Source organism: Pan paniscus, chromosome 15, assembly GCF_029289425.2.
Source record: "Pan paniscus chromosome 15, NHGRI_mPanPan1-v2.0_pri, whole genome shotgun sequence".
NCBI classification, from domain to species: Eukaryota; Metazoa; Chordata; class Mammalia; order Primates; family Hominidae; genus Pan; species Pan paniscus.
In genome coordinates this window covers 40,409,616-40,432,706 of record NC_073264.2, presented here as the reverse complement: position 1 = coordinate 40,432,706, position 23,091 = coordinate 40,409,616, and the positions used below count along the sequence as shown (strand labels likewise).

The following is a 23,091-nucleotide window of genomic DNA, read 5'->3' as shown; positions in this document are numbered from 1 at the left end:
ACATATTAGGAACTTGTCAAGCTTATGGTAGCAGGCACAAGTTTTAAAACAATTTAATGGCGGGGAGCGGTGCCTCAAGCATGTAATCCCAGCACTTTGGGAGGCCGAGGCCGGCGGATCACGAGGTCAGACAATTGAGATCATCCTGGCCAACATGGTGAAACCCTGTCTCTACTAAAAATACAAAAAATTAGCTGGGTATGGTGGCACGCGCCTGTAGTCCCAGCTACTTGGGAGGCTGAGGCAGGGCAATCGCTTGAACCCGGGAGGCAGAGGTTGCAGTGAGCTGAGATTGCCCCACTGCACTCCAGCCTGGTGACAGAGTGAGATTCCGTGTCAAAAAACAAAAACAAAAACAAAAAAAAACCCCAAAACAATTTAATGTTTGCTTGAAAGCTCAAATTTTTATCATTGGCAAAAAATACTATAAGTTGTTTTCTATGAAGTGATAGGTTTACTTCATACATTTTTGAGAAAATATCTGTGTAATACCTAAGTACTAGTTATGTACTATCCTTGGGAGAATTGAGAAAACAGTCATTCAAAACATTTTTTGTTTTGTGTTTCAGCTATTTTAATGCCTTTTGCAGATGTGTTTTAGATGCATTTTATTTTATTTTTTGTTATGGCACATTAGAATTTTTATTTTTTCTTAATAACACTGGATTTCTTATGACTTATTTTTTGTCAAATGTAGTCATCCCTGTTCTGATTTCATTTTATTTTATTAAAAAAAATTTTTTTTTGAGAAGGAGTCTCACTCTGTCGCCCAGGCTAGTATGCAGTGGCATGATCTCGGCTCACTGCAACCTCCGCCTCCCGGGTTCAAGTGATTCTCCTGCCTTAGCCTCCTGAGTAGCTGGGATTACAGGCACTCACCACCAGCTCAGCTAATTTTTGTATTTTTAGTAGAGATGGGGTTTCACCATGTTGGCCAGGCTGGTCTTGAACTCCTACCTCAAGCGATCCGCTGGCCTCAGCCTCCCAAAGTGCTAGGATTACAGGCGTGAGCCACTGTGCCTGGCCTTAAAATTTTTTTTTATTTTTAATTTTTGTGGGTACATAGTAGGTGTGTACATGCTTCTTAAATTATAGGAGCAATTAAGTAGTAAACACAATTTTATTTGCCTTATGTTCTATATAATAAATGTGGAAGAGGTTTGCATAGTCTTAGAATTTATATTCACATCAGTAACATGGAAGCTGTTGCTAAAAACTGGATTTCTAATCCCCCCCTCACCCCCACGTCCTGGTTGTTTTTTCTTTATTGCCACCTATGTTACGGTGGAGTTTGACATCTTCTAACTCTCCTCTGAATATCCCACACCTTTGTTTTATCATTATCTTTCAACACTTTTCCTTGAAAGCTCATACCACCCTTCTCAAAGCTGCCTTCTATATTTACCTTCAAAATAGTTTTTTTTTTTTTGAGATGGAGTCTTGTTCTGTCGCCCAGGCTGGAGTGCAGTGGTGCAATCTCAGCTCACCACAACCTCTGCCTCCCCAGTTCAAGCGATTCTCCTGCCTCAGCCTCCTGAGTAGCTGGGATTACAGGTGCATGCCACCCTGCCCAGCTAATTTTTTTGTGTGTTTTTAGTAGAGACGGGGTTTTGCCATGTTGACCAGGCTGGTCTTGAACTCCTGATCTCAGGTGATCCACCTGCCTCAGCCTCCCAAAGTGCTGGGATTACAGGCTTGAGCCACTGCACCCGGCCCAAAATAGTCTTTTCTAAACAAGTTTAGTCTTGGGATTTCTCTTTACCCTTTATGCACCTTTGAAAAACCACAATCTTTTTTGATTAGCGTAAGATTTTCTAGCTGTCTCCAAGATTCTGGCACGATTGGAGGAAATACAGTGTTTTCTTTAATTTTTATTTTCTTATTTAAAGAAGAGAAAGTTCTTAACTGCTTGGAATGCTTAGATTTGTTCAGCTTCACTTTCTGCCATTTGTTTTATGAAAGTTTATTTGAAAGATTTTCTAAAATTAAAATTGTTATATCTAACTTTTTCCCCCCAAATAATATCTCTTCTTTCTTCACTTAAATTTTAGAATTAGCTTCTTGTCCCACTATTGCTCTTAGCAACTTTAAACATCCATGTTGGGTTTTCCAGGCACCCTAGGTTCACAGTTCACTTCTTTCAACTTGACGTCCTTCCTGTCTGCTGCATAACACTTGAATGTCTTTGTCCTCCCACACCTTTAAATTCTTCAGCTTCCTTCCATGACTAACTACTGTTGCAGTTTGAGAGCATGAGATAGAGCTGTTGCCTACGTAGGAAAGCCGGCATCCTACCTAGGCATTTAGACAGTAAAAATGAAGCTGTCTTTTGATACTGGTCCCTCCCCAGAGTGCATCTCTTCCCTTGGTTAGTAAACTTAAATTATTATACTGAAATTTTATATCTCAAATTGGAGTTTAAAATGCTCTCATAATTTGGAATGTTCAAAATATTCTGAAGTAAGTTTCTGCAAAAGAGTCTAAATGATATATAAATTGGGGGAACAGCACTTATCAAGCATTTTATTTATTGTGCCACAAATAGCCTGTACTTGCACAATAAGAAAATTACCTGTCCAAAGCAGAAGTGTCCAGTTTTAGGAAAATCTTTTTGTTACATACCATTAAACATTCTCTTCCATAAAGTTTAGTGGAAACTTGTTATTTTTCAGATAGAAACCATGTGAGTTTTAGAACTTTATAATTTTGAAATCTGTTTATATGAATTCTTATAACTTTCAAAACTGATATGGAAAACATAGGATCTAGGTTTCCCCCTATTTTTGCATTTCTTTCCTATATATCCTTAAAGAAATAAGACACTATTTTTTGCCATCATCTTTTAGAAGTGAATAAAAAAGTGTTAAATACCTCTTATTGGGCCTTGTGAACATTGGGTAGAGCCATTAATTATTTTGTTATGAGTTGCTTGCTAATTTTTTTCTGAGATAAATATTTTCATTTGGTCCTGATTTTTTTTTTTTTTGAGATGGAGTTTTGCTCTTGTTGCCCAGGCTGGAGTGCAATGGAATGATCTCGGCTCACCACAAACTTTGCCTCCAGGGTTCAAGAGATTCTCCTGCCTCAGCCTCCTGAGTAGCTGGGATTACAGGCATATGCCACCATGCCTGGCTAATTTTGTATTTTTAGTAGAGACGGGGTTTCTTCGTGTTGGTCAGGCTGGTCTCGAACTCCCGACCTTAGGTGATCCGCCTGTCTCGGCCTCCCAAAGTGCTGGGATTACCGGCGTGAGCCACGGGGCCCAGCCGGTCCTGATTTCTAAGGTGTTAATATTGCTGAATGAGGGGAGAACATTCTTATTTTGAACGTTCTTAAGAGGATCCTGGATTTTAAAATATTTTAAAATTTTGATACAGAAATAAGAATCAAACTCCACAATGACAACCTATTTGGAATTCATTCAACAAAATGAAGAACGAGATGGAGTCCGATTTAGTTGGAATGTTTGGCCATCAAGTCGACTGGAAGCTACAAGAATGGTTGTTCCTGTGGCAGCCCTGTTTACACCACTGAAAGAGAGACCTGACTTACCACCTATACAATATGAACCTGTTCTGTGTAGTAGGACCACTTGCCGTGCAGTTTTGAATCCTTTATGGTAAGTAAAATATATAGAAAAACTAATGTGGCAATGTGATTTTAAAATGTAGGGGTTTTTCTGCATATTTTTATAAAAATCCCTTTGTTTTTGTTCATACTAATTTTTTCAAATTAGGACAGTCAAAACAATCCAGAGAGCTGTAAAATTTTAGGATCATTCTAGTTGTACTGAGTTGGTAATATAAAGAGACCAAATGTAAAAGTGGCACTATAAAAACTGTTAGATCCCATCAGTGTCGTCTGAATAGTGGTGCTGGATGTGTATCAACCCATCTTGCATCATTAGATAAGTCATAATTGGCTGGGCGTGGTGGCTCATGCCTGTAATCCCAGCACTTTGGGAGGCCGAGGTGGTGGATCACCTGAAGTCAGGAGTTCGAGACCAGCCTGACGAACATGGTGGAACCCCGTCTCTACTAAAAATACAAAACTTAGCTGGGTGTGGTGGCATGTGCCTGTAGTCCCAGCTACTCGGGAGGCTGAGACAGGAGAATTGCTTGAACCTGAGAGGTGGAGGTTGCAGTGAGCTGAGATCGCGCCTCTGTACTCCAACTCTGGGTGACAGAGCGAGACTCCGCCTCAAAAAAAAAAAAAAGTTGTGATTGAGTGACATGATGTTCCAAAAATGTTGTGATTTCTGTTGCTGAAGCCAAAATCTCAGGAATCATCTCTTACTTCTCTTTCCATTCCCTCTCCCCCCAGCCAATCCACTAGCAAATCTGGGTGATCTACCTCTAGAACATTATAGATTCTGTCTCTTACAGCCTCTTATTCCATCTCTGGTAGTATACCCTGCTTCAAGATACCACCGTCTTTTTCCTGGGCAATTTCAATATCCTCCTACCTGCTCTCCCTGTTTCTATTCTTGTCTTTCAGCAGTCTGTTCTCTACCCAGAAGCTAGAGTTTTATGAATGAAAATCAGATGATTAACATCTTCCAGTAGTAGCTTCTTATTCTTGGAATGAGAAATACAAACTCCTTATCAAGATCTATAAAGCCTTGTATGATCTAGCCTCTGTATATATTTCTGCCTTCATCTTGTGTTATCCATTTTCCTTATTCTCATCTACATAATACCTTAACCCTGTTACCCTCTTTCTGATTCTTGAACATACCAAACTTACTCCTACCTTGACAATGGTATAGTAGCTGTGCATTCTGCCCGGATTCTTCTGTCTCCAGATTTTCGTATGATTGCTTCCTTTTCATTCTGATCATACTTTAGTTGTCTATTTAAGAAGGCTGTTTTTTAAAGCAGCCCTCTTAAACACATTCTCACATTCTGCTTTGTTTTCTTTAATCTCTGTTATTACAATGTAAAAGTATTTTTGGCTGGGTGCAGTAGCTCACGCCTGTAATCCCAGTGCTTTGGGAGGCCAAGTTGGGAGGATTGCCTGGGCAGCAAAGCAAGACTCCATTTCTACAGGAGGGGAAAAAAAAAAAAAAAAAATATATATATATATATATATATATGTGTGTGTATATATATATGTATATGTGTATATATGCATGTATATATATGTATATGCTGGGTGTGGTGGTATGTGTCTGTAGTCCTAGCTACTTGGGAGGCTGAAGATGGGAGAAACACTTGAGCCAGGAGTTCAATGCTGCGGGGAGCTATGATTCTACCATTGCACTGCAGCATGGGCAATAGAACGAGAGACCCTGTCTCAAAAAAAACACCAAAAGTATTTTCTTGTTTGTGCATCTGCTTGTCTTTTGTCTGTCTGTTTTTTCTAGAATGTAAACTCCATGAGAGCAGTTCTCTTTTTCTTGTATCACCAGCGCCTAAAATAGTGGTTGGTACTTATTAGGCATTCAGTAAATATATTTTTGACCTGAATAAATGTTTTCTAGGTCTGAGTGTAGATGTTACTGAAGTCACTTGAAGAAAAAAATAGGATTATTTTAATTTTATTGATATTTGCTGTATATATGTGTGCATATATATATTTTTGAGATGGTTTCACTCTGTCACTTAGATTGGAGGGCAGTGTTGTGATTGTGGCTCACTGTATCTTTGACCACCTGGGCTCAGATGATCCTCTCACCTAAGCCTCCTAAGTAACTGGGAGTGCAGGCGTGTGCCACCACGCCTGGATGATTCTTTGTATTTTTTGTGAAGACTGGGTTTCACCATATTGCCCAAGCTGGTCTTGAACTCCTGGACTCAAGCCATCTGCCGCCTCAAGCCTCCCAAAGTGCTGAGATTACAGGCGTGAGCTACTGCACCCAGCCAATATTTACTATATGTTAAAAGTTATATTCACCATTTAGGTAAACTTGTATATGTTAAAAGTATGAATTAGATATTGGCAGTATCTAAAACTACATGGCTTTTAAAAGTTACTTTGACTATCAATTTGAATATGTTCATGTTTTAGGAAGAAATTAATTTTATTGAAATTAGGATTTTTGTAAAATTGAACTGAAATATGAACTGATATGTCTTTTCTTTTTTTTCAAAACAGTCAAGTGGATTATCGAGCAAAACTTTGGGCTTGCAACTTTTGTTACCAAAGGAATCAGGTAAGAAAACATCCATTGCATGCCGGGCGCAGTGGCTCATGCCTGTAATCCCAGCACTTTGGGAGGCTGAGGCGGGCGGATCACGAGGTCAGGAGATTGAGACCATCCTGGCTAACACAGTGAAACCCCGTCTCTACTAAAAATACAAAAAAAAAAATTAACTGGGCGTGGTGGCAGGCGCCTGTAGTCCCAGCTACTCGTGAGGCTGAGGCAGGAGAATGGCATGAACCCGGGAGGTGGAGCTTGCAGTGAGCTGAGATTGCACCACTCTACTCCAGCCTGGGCAACAGAGCAAGACTCCGTCTCAAAAACAAACAAACAAACAAACAAATGAAAAAAAACCCATAAAACATCCATTGCAGATGTTAATGCCAAAATACTAGTCATGTAGAAAAATGCATATTTAAAAAAAGATACAAATAATTATTTCTCATTTAATGAAAATGCCTTTTTAAAAATAATTAAATTATCAGGAAATACTTTGTTTAAAATTTTATTAATCTTTCTAGCCTATAATTTGTTAAAAATTTTTGTTTTTTTTCTATTTGTAGTTTCCACCTAGTTATGCTGGTATATCTGAACTGAATCAGCCTGCTGAACTTTTACCTCAGTTTTCTAGCATTGAATATGTAGTTCTGGTAAGAACCTAAGAACAAATATTTAAGAAAGTTTTAAAATTTATACTGAAAGAATTGTTAAATTGTGATGATTTAGAAGGAATCATGCTTAATTCTCACATTGATTTGATGGAACATTTCAAAGGTAAGAACTGTTGAGGTCAGTTTGAGCAGGGTAATTCCTATGTTGTACTTATTTGATGGGTGGCCAAGATACTGGGTAGGGTGGTGTGATTTGCTATACTGAGTAGATCAGTAAACAATAAAGTATAAATCTTGCTTTGTAGTTGGAAGGTCAGTTAACAAATATTTAGTCAATATGATGCTGGAGTTGGCTAATGTATCCCCCAGGTCTAATTAATGAAAATAATCTTGCATTGGTCTTTAAGAAAATCATTTTTATTCTCTTTCTGAATACTTAACATAGTTGTTTACATGTTTTACTGTGGAAGTAATATCTTTTATGAATGTTTTAGAGAAAACAATTATGGTTCACTTGGACCATTCAGTAATTTGTCCAGCCTGGCTAGTTTCTAGTTATCTGAAAATCCAAGTCAGGTTTACTAATTATTTTAAAAGAGTCAAATGAAACCTTATGCATGTAGTTAAATAAAATGGAAAGTGAAAGTCCCCTCTGTGTAACTATACCTCATGTTCTTAAACTTAATTTTTCACCTGATGATATGTCTTAGATCTCTCTCCATGACAGTAGAAATAACCTGTTTCATTTCTGAAATGGCTTTACTAGGATTCTTTTGTATCTGTTATTTAATTAGTTCCCTGTTGGCTGTCTTGTATGCTGTGCTTTAAACTACATATTTTTTCTTTTCGGTGAATTTTTTAAAAGCGTGGTCCTCAGATGCCTTTGATATTCCTCTATGTGGTTGATACTTGCATGGAAGATGAAGATTTACAAGCCCTGAAAGAATCCATGCAGATGTCATTAAGTCTTTTACCACCTACAGCTTTGGTTGGACTTATTACTTTTGGGAGAATGGTTCAGGTTCATGAACTTGGATGTGAAGGCATTTCAAAAAGCTATGTCTTCAGAGGAACAAAAGATTTGTCTGCCAAACAACTGCAGGTAAACAACAAGAATGGTAGTTTTCACCTACCTGAAAGTTACTCTATATATGTTTATAAATGCCTTCTGTATGTTTCTAGGACAAATTTTTATTATGAATAACTAATATAATTGTATTATAACAAAGGCTTTAAATTCAGTGCTGGCTTCAGTTTTCTTTTCATGTGCCTTAAATTGTTATACAGATTAAACACCCTTCACTTTTAACTATATCTTTAAAATTTAAAGTCAAACCAACAGTATTTTACTAGAGATTTCAAGGGCTTATGAAGAGTCATGCTGAAGGCTAAGAGAGAGCAACTGCAGAATATTAGCTTGTTTCTTTTTTTTTTTCTTAAGAGTTCAGCTTTTTTATTGAACATGTTATAAAAGAGGTTTAGTCAAAAAGACCAAAGTCCATGTCATCATCATACTCCTCAGGTTCTTCTTTCTTTGTTTCCACTTTCTTTTCCTCAGCTGGGGCAGCAGTGGTGGTGGGGGCAGGACCTTCTGCAGGTGCAGCACCAACTCTTGGAGCAGGTCCACCAGCCCCTACATTGCAGATGAAGCTCCTGATGTTGACATTGGCCAGTCCTTTGCAAACAAATCAGGCCAGAAAGGTTCAACATTTATATCAGCTGCTTTAACAAGGGCATTGATCTAATCCACTGTGATGGTCACCTCATTGTCGTGCAGAATGAGGTCCAAGGAGATACAGAAGAACTTGAGATGGAGGCCATGATGTGGGCGAGTGCAGGGCTGGTGCTGCCTGACATGGTGCTAGTCACCTGATGAAGTGAGGGTCTCACCCCAGTGTGGTCTTGGCTTCCTCATAAGAACCAAGCACCGTGGTGGCAGCTGAGGAGAGAGCTTTTGTTTCTTAACATTTCACTTAAGAACTAAATACTTTTAGTATGTTTGGTGAGGGAAGTTATTTTGAGACTGGACAATTTTTAGTGTAGGAACTATGGTTACATATGTTTTTTAGTGGTTTTTATCACTGGGACAAATTGAAGCTTTCTCTTCCAAGGCAAAGGAGTTATGTGTAGCATACTAGGATCATCTGCTCAGATGAACATCTTTTTTTCTGCCCAGAGATTTTGATAGTCCGTAAGAGAGTAATAAGTGAATGTCTGTTTGTATTGGGGGATAGTTGGTATATATACCTTATATATATAATATAAGATTGTTCATGTAGGTACTTTGAAAAAACTTTCTAAGTAATTCTGGTGCAACTCCTAGTTGAGAACATTTACCCTAGAAGATGATAGATAAGCCTGGCATAAAGTTGACAGATGTAAAATCAGACTTTAGAGGCTTCCAGGTAGACCAAAATGAAGAAGAAAGGAAGAGATTTTTGAGGGTGAGTCTAATTTGAAACTTGGCAGGCTGAGGTAGTGGTGCTGCAGTTAACTAAGAGAACATACTAGGGGAATTTGCAGGTTTAAATGGGGAGGATAATGAGTAATGAATGCGTTAGTCAATGAATAGTGAATAAGATTTGAGAAGGTAGAGAAAGTTGAAATTTGTTCTTTTTCTTCTGAGACAAGAGTCTCGCTCTGTCACCCAGGCTGGACTGCATTGGCACAATCTTGGCTCACTGCAACCTCCGCCTCCCGGGTTCAAGCTATTCTCCTGCCTCAGCCTCTCAAGTAGCTGGGACTACTGGCACCCGCCATCATGCCCAGCTAATTTTGGTATTTTTGTAGAGACGTGGTTTCACTATGTTGGCCAGGCTGGTCTTGAACTCCTGACTTCAGGATATCCACCTTCCTCGGCCTCCCAGAGCGCTGGGACTACAGGAGTGAGCCACTGTGCTCGGCCTGAAGTTTGTTCTTTTAAGAGGTTTGTTGAAGGTAATGAAGGAGGAGATAGCATGGGAATTTGAGAGAGAACTGAGTTAAAGAGATGTACTTTAGGAGGAAGGAGAAAGGAAAGAGACTAAAGAGGGTGAGTTAAAGCAAGAGTGAGATGAGGAAAGTGAGGTTTAGGAAGACATAGTAGGGATTCCTTCAGGAGCACAGGAAGCGAAGCACCTTAGAGAGGAGAATCATGTTTCCATGAGACAGGAGAGAAAGTGAACCAGTTGAAATCTCTGTGCTTTAGTTTTTTTCAATTGTAAAATAGAGATAGTAATAGTATATACCTTATAGTGTAGTCATGAGAATTAAATGAATTGTACATTTAAGCATTTGCTACTATTAATGTTATTATTAAATTATGAATTTATTTAGAATAGTTTACTGTTCTGATTGTAGAGTACCTTTTACTTATATAATGCATATGAAGCACATAAAACATCTTCCTTTTTTTTTTCTTTTTTTTTTTTTTTTTGACATGGAGTCTTGCTCTGTCACCCAGGCTGGAGTGCAGTGGCGTGATCTTGCAATCTCCTCCTCCTTAGTTCAAGCGATTCTCCTGCCTCAGCCTCCCGAGTAGCTGGGACTACAGGCGCATGCCACCACACCCGGCTAATTTTTTTTTTTTCTGTATTTTTAGTAGAGACCGGGTTTCACCATGTTGGCCAGGATGGTCTTGATCTCCTGACCTCGTGATCTGCCTGCTTTGGCCTCCCAAAGTGCTGGGATTACAGGCGTGAGCCACCGCGCCTGGCCAATTTTTGTATTTTTTAGTAGAGACAAGCTTTCACCATGTTAGCCAGGCTGCTTGAATTCCTGAGCTCAGGTGATCCCCCTGCCTCAGCCTCCCAAAGTGCTGGGATTACAGGTGTGAGCCACTGAGGCCGGCCTAGTTTTTTTTTGTCTGAGACAGAGTCTCGCTCTGTCACCCGGGCTGGAGTGCAGTGGCACGATCTCATCTCACTGCAACCTCTGCCTCTTGGGTTCAAGCGCTTCTCCTGCCTCAGCCTTCCAAGTAGCTGGGATTACAGGAGCATACCACCATGCCTTACTAATTTTTGTATTTTTAGTAGAGTTGGTGCTTCACCATGTTAGCCAAGGTTGGTCTTGAACTTCTGACCTCGTGATTTGCCCACCTTGACCTCCCAAAGTGCTGGGATTACAGGCATGATCCACCGCACCTGGCCCTAATTTTTGTATTTTTAGTAGAGATGGGGTTTCACCATGTTGGCCAGGCTGGTCTTGAACTCCTGACCTCAGATGATCCACCCGCCTCGGCCTCCCAAAATACTGGGATTACAGCTGTGATTCACTGCGCCTGGCCACATCTTCCTTTTTTCAATAGGCAAGTGAATGCCTGCAGACTGAATTTTTTTTCTCCATTGAAACATGTTTATTTTCTTCCCCTATTTAGATTAAATTTCCCTATTCTTTCCCTATTATTAGTTGAAAAGAGCCTGGCCTTTGCTCCCCAGATAGTCCTGGATTCAAATCTTAAACTCTTCTGGTTGTATGATCCTGGGTTTTTGTCTTTGCTGATTGTGTCATCCTTCATAGAAAGGAATAAACTACGTATTTTGCCAGGTTATTAGTACTAAATATGGAATTCTCAATATGGTGTAAACCCTTATAGAGCTTTATAGAAAAACCTGGATTTAAAATCTTGCTTTGTTACTTACTGGTTGTGTAACCTCAGACAAATTACTTAGTCTTTCTGATTGTCAATTTTCATTTATAAAGTAGAATTTAAGAAGAAATCTATTTCATTATTGTTTTGTGAGGAAATAGTATATATAAAGATTTTAGGATAGAATATGGAACATATTAAGTTCTTAGTAAAGAGTTGCTGTTTCTGCGAACAGTATAGGAAATATTGCAGGATTAGTTCACTAATTTTATCTTTGTACATCTTTAGACTTCAGTTTTCTGTTACACAGTTTTATAACTCCAGTACTTCATGACTAAGCATTTCTAGATTCAAGAAAAATTTAGTATAACATTATTTTCATTTGTCTAGAGAGAAATTGTGCACATATCTGAAATTCAAAACAAAGGTGGCAGTTCGTAGTTTGGTTATGAATTACATTAGAAAATCAAGATGTATATAGGTACAAAGTATGTGAGCCTTATAACTCCCCAAGTCCTAACACTTAACTACTGTTGCAATTTTACATTTATTTATCTGTTGATTTGATTAATTTATGTTTCTGGATTTTAATTTCCATGAGGGAAGGGACTAGTTAGTTCTTACCATTGTATTCCTGCCACATAGCAGGTGCTTATGATATAGTTTGCTGAAACGGATGAATGAATATAAATCAAGAAGTATGGACATTTAAGTTACACAACAATTTATTTTGACTGTTAATTAGAAATAAAGTGTTTTTGAGCTAATATGCCTCCTCTTTGGTTATATAACACCTTGTGCTTTGCTCTCTCATGATGATTATTTTGTGTTATTGTTTTCTTGATAATCTCTCCCACTGGATTCTTTGTTTTCTGAGGAAGGAGACCTTGTATTTTTTATTTTTGTGTTTCTAATGTCTAGCACAGCATTTTATACATGATAAATAGTTGATAAATCTTTGTAGAAGTAATTAAATGAATATTGCACAAGTAATCTCTTTACAGGAAATGCTGGGGCTCTCTAAAGTACCAGTTACTCAAGCAACACGTGGTGCTCAGGTACAGCAGCCACCTCCTTCCAACAGGTAATAATTAAATATGATGAAGAGAATTTGACCGTTTCTGTAGCTATTTTAAACATTCCATACCCTTGAACATAGGCATTCAGTGATACTATATTGTTAAATATTTTTAGGAATATAAGTAAATTGTATTAACATACTTTTTAAAGAATTGAGTCAAAATCATGTCATTAAAATGGTTTGTTTTTTGTCTTAACAATGTAAGGAGTTACTTTAGTTTTGTTATTTTCCTTATTTTTTATTTTGAACTTTGGAAAAAACTTGTTTTTGTGTGGTTTTAGGGCAGCCAAGGTTTTTATTTTTTCTTCTTAGCTTTAGAGGTAGCTTTTCCCGCTAAGGTTTCTGGAGTGCAGTGGCATGATCTTGGCTCACTACAACTTCCGCCTCCCAGGTTCAAACAATTCTCCTGCCTCAGCCTCCCAAGTAGCTGGGATTACAGGCATGCACCACCATGCCTGGCTAATTTTTGTATTTTTTGTAGAGACGGGGTTTCACCATCCCAATCTCCTGACTTTATGATCCTCCCTCCTCGGCCTCCCAAAGTGCTGGGATTACAGGTGTGAGCCACCGCGCCCTGCTAGCTTTTTCCCCTAAGCTTTCTAATCAGAGGTAGTATTACTAAAATTTAGTTGATGTATTTTCTCATAATTATTTCAGTAACCTAAAACTTACTAGACTAGTGAGAGATGAAATCCTGAAGTACTTGGTTTGAGTGTTTCGTTTATTGTGGTTGTATTCAAAATGTGGTTTCTGGGGCTGTTATCATCACGTGTCACCTAGGAATGCATTTGAAATGCAAATTCTTCGGCTCCACTCCAGACCTACCGAAACAAACTCTAGAACTGGGACCTAGCAATATGTGTTAAAACAAGCCCTCCAGCTGGTTCTCATATACACGAAAGTTTGAGAACCATTGGTCTGTTGTGTGTTCAGAGTGTTGTTTTCTATTTTTAGGAAAGTGAAATTTGTTTATCGAACTCTCACCCATAAACATTTACAAATGGCTTTTTATTCAATTCTGTTTCTTAGATTCTTACAACCAGTACAGAAAATAGACATGAATCTCACAGATCTTCTGGGAGAACTCCAGCGAGACCCTTGGCCTGTACCACAGGGAAAGAGACCTTTGCGTTCCTCTGGAGTGGCACTTTCCATAGCTGTAGGACTGCTGGAGGTAGGGAAGATGGTTTTGTTTTGGAATGTAAAGTGTGTGTGTGTGTGTGTGTGTGTGTGTGTGTATAATTATAAGGATAAGAAGAACCTAAGTGCTTTTTTTCCTCCCTATTCTCTCACTCAGCATCAACAAAGAATACTTCTGTGGTTTTCCCCCACATACCAACCAAGCAGTTCTGCCTTCGATACCACCTGGGTGTCCTGTAATTCAGTTCAATTCTGATACTATCTAACTGGAGATAACATCACATCTCACAGATTGAGGGCTCAGTCCCACAAGACTGCCCCCCACTTAAGTGCCAGTCACGTAGTAGGTTGTCACCTATACTTCTCTGATAGACTGGCTGTAAATTGGACACTCTTGGGTTTGATTAATTTGCTAGAATGGCTCACAGAACTCTAGGAAACACTTTATGTTTCTCAGTTTATGATAAAGATATTACGAAGACTATAGATGAACAGTCAGATGGACTAGATGCATAGAGTGAGGTGTGGGAGAAGGGGTTCCAAATTTCTGTGGCTTCTCTGGGGCACCACCCTCCAGGAACCTCCACATATTCATTTGTCTGGAAGCTCTCCAAACTGTGTTCTTTTGGCTTTTCATGAAGGCTCACTGCATAGGCATGATTGATTACATCACTGGCCATTATCCCCTCTCTCCTTCTGGAGGTTGGGGTGTGAAACTGAAAGTCTCAACCTTCTAATCAGGCTTTAGTCTTTTCAGTGACCAGCCCCCATCTTGAAGCTATCTAGGAGTCATTTTATTAACATACAAAAGGCTCTCTTGGCTGGGCGCCTCATGCCTGTAATCCCAGCACTTTGGGAGGCTGAGGTGGGCAGATCACCTGAGATCTGGAGTTCGAGACTAGCATGGCCAATATGGCAAAACCCCATCTCTGCCAAAAATACAAAAATTAGCCAGGCGTGGTGGCGGGCGCCTGTACTCCTAGCTACTTGGGAGGCTGAAGCAGGGAGAATTGCTTGAACCCAAGAGGCGGAGGTTGCAGGGAGCTGAGATCGCATCACTGCACTACAGCCTGGGTGACAGAGTGAGACTCCGTCTCAAAAAACAAAAACAAAAAACAAAAGGTACTCTTATCATTCTACAGAATCCAAGGCTTTTAGGAGCTGTGTGTCAGGAAAGGAGAGGAAAAAAATATATTCACAGTATTATAGGAAATGGTATGTATAAGATAATATTGAGTGAAAAAAAATCAGGTTATAGGACAGTGGGTGTATGATTTTATCTACGTGAAGTGTTTTCCTCCAGCATATTGTCTTGTGTATTGTTTTGTATATATCCTGTACAGACATGATTCTGGAAAGAAGTTCACCCAGATGTTAACAGTGATACAATAAGTGGAGTTTTAGTAGAATTTGAAAATTTTATGCTATACATATCTTAGCTTTAGAATTACAAAATAGTGGCTGGGTGCGGTGGTTCACGCCTGTAATCCCAGCACTTTGGGAGGCCGAGGTGGGTGGATCACGAGGTCAGGAGATCGAGACCATCCTAGCTAACATGGTGAAACCCTGTCTCTACTAAAAATACAAAAAAAAAAACTAGCCGGGCGTGGTGGCGCATGCCTGTAATCCCAGCTACTCGGGAGGCTGAGGCAGGAGAATCGCTTGAACCCGAAAGGTGGAGGTTGCAGTGAGCCGAGATCATGCCACTGCACTCCAGCCTGGGCAACAGAGAGAGACTCCATCTCAAAAACAAAACAAAACAAAATAGTTTTTAAAAATGTTTTTAAAAAAATTTGAAATGCTATCAAATTTACAGAAAAGATGCAAGAAGTGTATAAATAATTTTTTTCTCCAAACTATTTGAGATTGTGAACCCCAAATATCTGAGATAGTCTCAATTAATTTAGAAAGTTAATTTTGGGCTTGGCGTGTTGGCTCACGCCTGTAATCCCAGCATCGTGGGAGGCCGAGGTGGGTGGATCTCTTGAGGTCAGGAGTTCGAGACCAGCCTGAGCAACATGGTGAAACCCTGTCTCTACTAAAAATACAAAAAAATTAGCCAGGTGTGGTGGCAGGCGCCTATAGTCCCAGCTACTTGGGAGGCTGAAGCAGGAGAATCACCTGAACCTGGGAGGCAGAGGTTGCAGTGAGCCGGGATTGCACCACTGCACTCCAGTCTGGGTGACAGAGCGAGACTCCATCTCAAAAAAAAAAAAAAAAAAAAAAAAAGAAAGTTTATTTTGCCAAGGCTGAGGACACATGCCTCTGGAGGTCCTGATGACATGCGTCCAAGGTGGTCAGAGCACAGTTGGTTTTATAAATTTTCGGGAGACATGAGACATCAATCAACATATATAAGATGTATGTTGGTTCCATCCAGATAGGTGGGACAGCTCAAGTAGGGAGGGGCTTCCAGGTCACAGGTAGGTGAGAGACAGGTAGGTGAGAGACACAGGTAGGTGCATTCTTTTGAGTTTCTGATTAGCCTTTCCGAAGGAGCAATCAGATATGAATTTATCTTACTGAGCAGAGGGATGACTTTGAATAGAATGGGAGGCAGGTTTGCCCGAAGCAGTTTCCAGCTTGACTTATCCCTTTAGTTTAATGATTTTGGGGTCCCAAGACTTACTTTCCTTTCACAAGATTAAGTTGCAGATATGATAGTCCCAACCCCTTGAAACTTTATATTTCCTATGAACCAGGATAATCTCCTATATAACCACAATATAAAACTATTAAAATTAAAATGTTAACACTGATACATTACTACCAGCTAATTCTCAGACCCCATTCAAGTTTTACCAGTTGTCCCAATAATTTCCTTTACTGAAAGGATTTAGTTCAGTCCTGCATTTATGGCTATATCTATTTACTCTCCTTCAGCCTGGAACAGTTCCTCAATCTTTCCTGATCTTTGGAAGATTCAGACCAGTTATTTGGTAAAATGTTCTTCAATTTGAGTTTGTCTTGAAGTATTCTCGTAATTTGATTCAGGTCTTGCATCTTTGGGAGGAATATCACAGAAGTAATGCTGTGTTCTTATTGTTACATTTTACAGGTGGCACATGGTTTTCATTTGTTCTGTTACTGATGATATTCACTTTGGTCATTCATTAAGGTAGTATCTGCCAGGGCTCTCCACTTTAAAATTACTCTTTTTTTACCCCTTTGTAATTAATAAACATTGCAAAATATTAGGAACCCCCATGTTGATTTGTTTCATTACTGCTGATGTTAACTTTCCTTACTTGGTTAAGGTTGTTTTTGTCACTGTAAAGTTACAGGTTTTCCTATTGTAATTATAAATATCTTATTAGGAGATACCTTGAAAATATGTGAATAACCAGTGTACTCAGCAAACTTTTACCCACTAGTTTAGCATCTATTGATGATTCTTTTCTGATCAATTATTATTATGGTGCATGCCAAATAGTGGCTTTCTAATTCCATCATTTCTACATTTATTAATTGGCTTTCTACTTGAGGAAGAGCTTTCTCTCCTCTCCCATTTACGTATTTATATATATATAAATTTATATACACACATATATATATATGTAAATACATACAGAATACACACTGGGTGTATTCTTACATTCTTATTTTATACAACAAGATACATTCCTTTACTATCATAATTAACTTTGATGCTTAAGTTTTCCCCGATTTGGCTAGTGGGAGCCTCTTCAAGCTGCTTCTGGGTCCTTATTAAATGCCGCATGTTTGCTTAAATACTTCCTTTCTGGTATAGTAAGTTGTTCAGGGCTCATCTTATCCTTTTCCTGCTCTGGACCTGAAATGAACCACTTAGGAGCCCTGTTTCCTTTTAGCCTTGGTTCTACCAAGAAGATAATGCTTCATGTGCACCCTTACCCTGGGTGTCATTAATTCTAGGTCCCAGTGGATGGAGCTAAGAAGAAGATGTATGTGCATATATATGTATCTATAGATGTATATAAAATCATAAGTATATGTGTGTGCATATATGTCTGCATACTCCAATATGCATCTATATCTCTATTAAAATAAAAAAAATTTTATATTAAAAACCAATGTTTCTTTCAGGTATGTTCAATTCAGTACCACAGGGTTTATTCTATCCTTCCCACTTTTCCATATTTGTAACTCATTCTCTATGAGAAACCTGCTCCCATTATCAAATATATTTACTTATTTGCTCAGTCCTAGAATATATAGAATAGTTTCAGAGTTTCTAGCTCATACCTCTGTTAGAAAGAAGCTTAGGAGTTAGAGCCCAGTATTTGTTTAATGTTCTGAGAATATATAGTACAAAATATAATGTTCAAAAGTTAAGTGGGTTATTCCCCTCCACTGCCCTTAGTGTGATTATTTATTCTTTGCTGTAAGTTTTATTTGTATCTTCTAGTAAATTTCTTAAGAAGACTTAAGAGTACAGAATTTCTTGGGCTGTTGAATGTTTAAACTTTTTTCCTGTGGTTCTGATAGTTGAAGAATAGCTTGGTTGGATATAAAAAGCTTTGGTTCTAATTTTTTTTCCTGGAGTTTTTGGAAAATGCTTTTTCATTATTTTCTTACCTTGATGTGTGTGGTTTTTTTTTTTTTTTAATAGAGCCTCTGTTGCTCAGGCTGGAGTGCAGTACGTGATCATAGCTTACTGCAGCACTGCAACCTCAAACTCCTGGTCTCAAGCAGTCCTCCAGCCTCAGACTCCTCCCAAGTAGCTGGGACTACAGGCCCATGCCACTATGCCCAGCTAATTTTTAAATTTGTAGAGACAGAGTCTTGCCATGTTGCCCAGACAGGTCTCAAACTCCTGGTCTCAAGTGATCCTACCACCTTGGCTGATGTTTTTTGAGAAGGCTGATACCAGCCTTATTTTCTTGCCCTTGTAAATTATTTGATCATTTTGCTTCAAGGTCTTGAGGAATTTTTTTTTATCTTGTAGGGTTTTTGTTGCAGGTTAATTTTCTCTAGTATGTGGTAGGCCCTCTTTTTCCTATAAAGTTGTCTTATAGTATTTTTTCCTATAAAGTTGTCTTATAGCTTTAAATAGTAGTTTTGTTCCATTGTTTTATTTTATTTAAGAACTCCCGGCCAGGCGCAGTGGCTCATGCCTGTAATCCCAGCACTTTGGGAGGCCGAGGCAGGCGGATTACCTGAAGTCAGGAGTTCGAGACCAGCCTGGCCAACATGGTGAAATCTCGTCTCTACTAAAAATACAAAAATTAGCCGGGGGCGGTGGCACACGCCTGTAATCCCAGCTACTTGGGAGGCTGAGGCAGGAGAATTGCTTGAACCCGTGGACAGAGGTTGCAGTGAGCCGAGATCATGTCACTGCACTCCAGCCTGGCCGACAGAGCAAGACTCTGTCTCAAAAGAAAAAAACAACTGCCGTTATATATAAATTGACTCTTCTTTGCTTGCTTTTTATTTCAGCCATCTTTTTATTTCTTTATTTCATTTTCATTCTCTTGGTTTTTTTCTTTTCTTTAGTGCCTCTTACCAAGTTTTCATTTGAATCTGTAGTCGTTCTTCTAGGCCTGCTGTTTGTTTCCCTCTTCTCTCTTCTGTGTACCTCTTCCCAAACTGCCCTTGATCTTTTTGGAGAATTGCAATGAGAGCATGAGAGATACAGTTCACGGGGATTTAGTGGCTTTTTTTTCCCTCCAGTTGTAGGAAATTTGAAGTTTGGATGTTCTTTGTGTCATAGTTTTATGAAAGTATCTGTATATAGTTTTATTTGCTCTTTTCTTCATTTTTTCAGCTTTACATGACTGCTATTATCTCAAATACCCAGAATGAAGAGAGTATTTTTGTTATTAGTTAAGAAAGTTATAGAAGTAATAATCATACCTTGTGAAAACATTCTAACAATATGCAATGGTATATACAAATAAGTAGAAGACAACTTTCCTTGTTCTCTAGATTTGTTAACCATATGATTTTATTTTATTTTATTTATTTATTTTTTAGATGGATTTTTGCTCTTGTTGCCCAGGCTGGAGTGCAGTGGTGCAATCTTAGCTCACTGCAACCTCCACCTCCTGGGTTTAAGCAATTCTCCTGCCTCAGCCTCCCAAGTAGCTGGGATTATAGGCACCCGCCACCCCGCCTGGCTAATTTTTTGTATTTTTAGTAGAGACAGGGTTTCACCATGCTTAGCCAGGCTGGTCTCGAACTCCTGACCTCAGGTGATCCGCCCACTTCATCCTCCCAAAGTGCTGGGATTACAGGTGTGAGCCACTGTGCCGGGCTAATCATATGACTTTAAAAATTATCATGAAGTTTATATCGTTTACATTCTGTTCTGAAGCTGTAGTGTAGGTTGAAAAATGTACTCTATTTTGTCCAATAACCACTTATAGAAATTAGAGATAAAATAGCCTTTCTAATATGACAATACAAATATTAATTGTGGAATAAAGTAGAGCGATTATACACAGAGAAGGATACTTTCATATATAAAAGTCATAGGATATCTTTTACATTTTTTTCTAGATCCTGTCACTTCCTTTGGATCATACCCAGTTGCTCTTTTGTTTCTTATAAGTATTCTGAGTTCTTCTATATTCAAACATTAAAAAAAAATGGCCCTCTCATTTCATTGGTAGTTTGGGTGGCTATAGAATTCTAGTTTCAAAATAGTCTTCACTTGGAAATTCAAGTCATTCCTCTCTAGTTTTCTGACATAGACATACAGTTTATTGATGATAATTGGATGTAGTCTCGTTCTTTTTTTAGGAAACTTATTTTTTCACTAGACATTTTTAGAATATTCTCTTTAATTTTGGAGTTCTGAAATTTTGTTAGGCTGTATTTAGGTTTGATTTTTTCTTTCTTTAATTACGTTTGGTTTTGGTAGACCCTTTAATTCTGAAAAATATTGTCATTCTTCAGCTTAATTTATTTCTCTTTCTATTCTATATTTGTTACATTGATGCTGGACCTCTATATCTCTTTATATATTTATTTTTTTCCTCATATCTTTCTTTGCTCCTATTTATATGAGATTTCCTCAGCTTTGTTTTCCATATTTCTAGCTCAGCCTTCAGACATGCTTTTTGGCCCATCCATTGAGGTTTTAAAATTTTTCTTAATGCTTTTATTTCCAGAAACTTTTGTGAGTTGTCATGTTTGTTGTGATATCCATTGTAACATGTGCTTGGTTCTGTATCTCTCAGCCTCTAATTTTCATGCAAAGACCCTTCTCCAGGCAGATGGCCTACTTTCTACAGAGAGTAGTTCTTAGGAATTGCTGATGGCAGAATCTGTCATCAGCTGCTGTATCTGGAGGTATAGATACACACTGTTTCTTCTTTGGTTCCTTGCTGCTTTTTGTATTTTTTGACTCCAAATATGGAGCTTTTTGGGCATCCTCCTTTGGGAAGATCTGGGGCTTACTTTTGATATCTGTGATATGTTTCGTTGATTCTTTTGATAATCCAGTACAATTTATTGTTTGAATTCCTCAAAATTTCTGATCTACTGCTTGCATTATTTCCTATCTTTAAATTTTATGTACTTTTTGTTTTTTTTTGAGACAAGAGTCTAGTTCTGTTGCCTAGGCTGGAGTGCAGTGGCATGATCATGGTTGACTGCAGCATCGAACTCCTGGGCTCAACCAATCCTCCCACCTCAGCCTCCTGAGAAGCTGGGACTATAGCATGTCCCATCATGCCCAACTGATTTTGTTATTTATTTATTTTTTTCCAGACAAGGTCTCCCTTTGTTGCCCAGGCTGATCTTGAACTCCTGGGCTAAAGTGATTCTCCCACCTTGGACCCCCAAAATGATGAGATTAGAGGCATGAGCCACAGTGTCTGGCCTATTTATTTATTTTTAATTTTACTTTATTTTATTTTAGACAGTGTCTCACTCTGTCATCCTGGCTGGAGTACAGTGGTGTGATCTTGGCTCACTGCAACCTCCACCTCCTGGGTTCAAGCAATTCTCTTGCCTCAGCCTCCCAAGAAGCTGGGATTACAGGCGTGCACTACCACACCTGGCTAATTTTTGTATTTTTTTAAGTAGAGACAGGGTTTTGCCATGTTGGCCAGGCTAGTCTCGAACTCCTGGCCTCAAGTGATCCACCTAAAACAACTTTTCTCTTATTTCATTGACATCTTGTGAGGAAGGGGAAGTAGATTGGGGTATTCAATCCATTAACTTGGACTGGAAGTGTAAGTCATGCATACTTTTTTTTCTCTCTCTCTCTCTCTCTTTGTCTCTCTCTCTTTCTCTTTCTTTCTTTTTTTTGACAGAGTCTTACCGTGTTGCCCAGGCTGGAGTGCAGTGGCACAATCTCGGCTCACTGCAACCTCCACCTCCCGGGTTCAAGCAATTCTCTGCCTCTGCCTCCCAAGTAGCTGGAATTACAGGCGCCCGCCACCATGCCCGGCTAATTTTTTGTATTTTTAGTAGAGATGGGTTTTCACCATATTGGCCAGGCTGGTCTTGAACTCCTGACCTTGTGATCCACCCACTTCGGCCTCTGAAAGTGCTGGGATTACAGGTGTGAGTCACCGTGCCGGGCCTCTTTCTTTTTTTTTTTTTTTTTGAGATGGAGTATTGCTCCATTGCCCAGGCTAAGGTGCGGTGGTACAATCTTGGCTCACTGCAACCTCCACCTCCTGGGTCCAAGCAATTCTCCTGCCCCAGCTTCCTGAGTAGCTGGGACTACAAGCATGTGCCACCATGCCCAGCTAATTTTTATATTTTTAGTAGAGACAGGGTTTCAACCATGTTGGCCAGACTGGTTTCAAACTCTTGCCCTCAGGTGATCCACCCACCTCAGCCTCCCAAAGTGCTGGGATTACAGGCGTGAGCCACTGCGTCCAGCCTCTATTTTTTTTTTTTTTTTGAGACGGAGTCTCGCCTTGTTGCCCAGGCTGGAGTGCAGTGGCGTGATCTTGGCTCACTGCAACCTCCACCTCCCGGGTTCAAGCGATTCTCCTGCCTCAGCCTCCCGAGTAGGTGGGACTATAGGCGTCTGCCACCATGCCCGGCTAATTTTTTGTATTTTTAGTAGAGACAGGGTTTCAACCATGTTGGCCAGACTGGTTTCAAACTCTTGCCCTCAGGTGATCCACCCACCTCAGCCTCCCAAAGTGCTGGGATTACAAGTGTGAGCCACCACGCCTGGCCTTTTTTTTGTTGTTCTATGATACTTGTGTTCTAAACATCAAAAACAAAAGTAAAACACCAACAAAAAAATAGAAGAGCCAGGTGCAGTGGCGTGTGCTTCTCATTCCAGCTACTTGGAAAGCTCAAGTGGGAGGATCACTTGAGCCCAGGAGTTAAAAGTCCAGCGTTGGCAACATGGTGAGACCTTGTCTCTAAAGAAAAAAAAAAAGTAAAAAAAAAAAAAAAAAATTAAAAACCCAAAACAAAACAAAAGAAGATGTTCACTCTTCCACTTTTCTCTCCACTCTTCCCTGTCTGAGATGAGTTAAGCAGGAGAAATATCCATGTTTATAGGGATTAGGCTCATAGATTAGTTTAGAATTAGGAATGTGCTACTGTATACCATAGGATTTTAAAAGAAAGTTATTCAGATACCTTTGTTTTT

General features: G+C 39.2%; 1 protein-coding gene across 1 annotated transcript in view; it reads left to right on the top strand.

Annotated features, from left to right (window-relative positions):
- The window catches only part of SEC23A (SEC23 homolog A, COPII coat complex component), a 72,549-nt gene that overhangs the window by 5,491 nt on the left and 43,967 nt on the right, over positions 1–23,091 (top strand). The window contains exons 2-7 of the mRNA XM_008957150.5: positions 3,378–3,619; positions 6,097–6,154; positions 6,706–6,792; positions 7,619–7,855; positions 12,325–12,404; positions 13,431–13,575. Coding sequence (XP_008955398.1) covers positions 3,399–3,619; positions 6,097–6,154; positions 6,706–6,792; positions 7,619–7,855; positions 12,325–12,404; positions 13,431–13,575 — 828 coding nt within the window. The 5' untranslated portion in view covers positions 3,378–3,398. The remainder of the gene's footprint in view (positions 1–3,377; positions 3,620–6,096; positions 6,155–6,705; positions 6,793–7,618; positions 7,856–12,324; positions 12,405–13,430; positions 13,576–23,091) is intronic.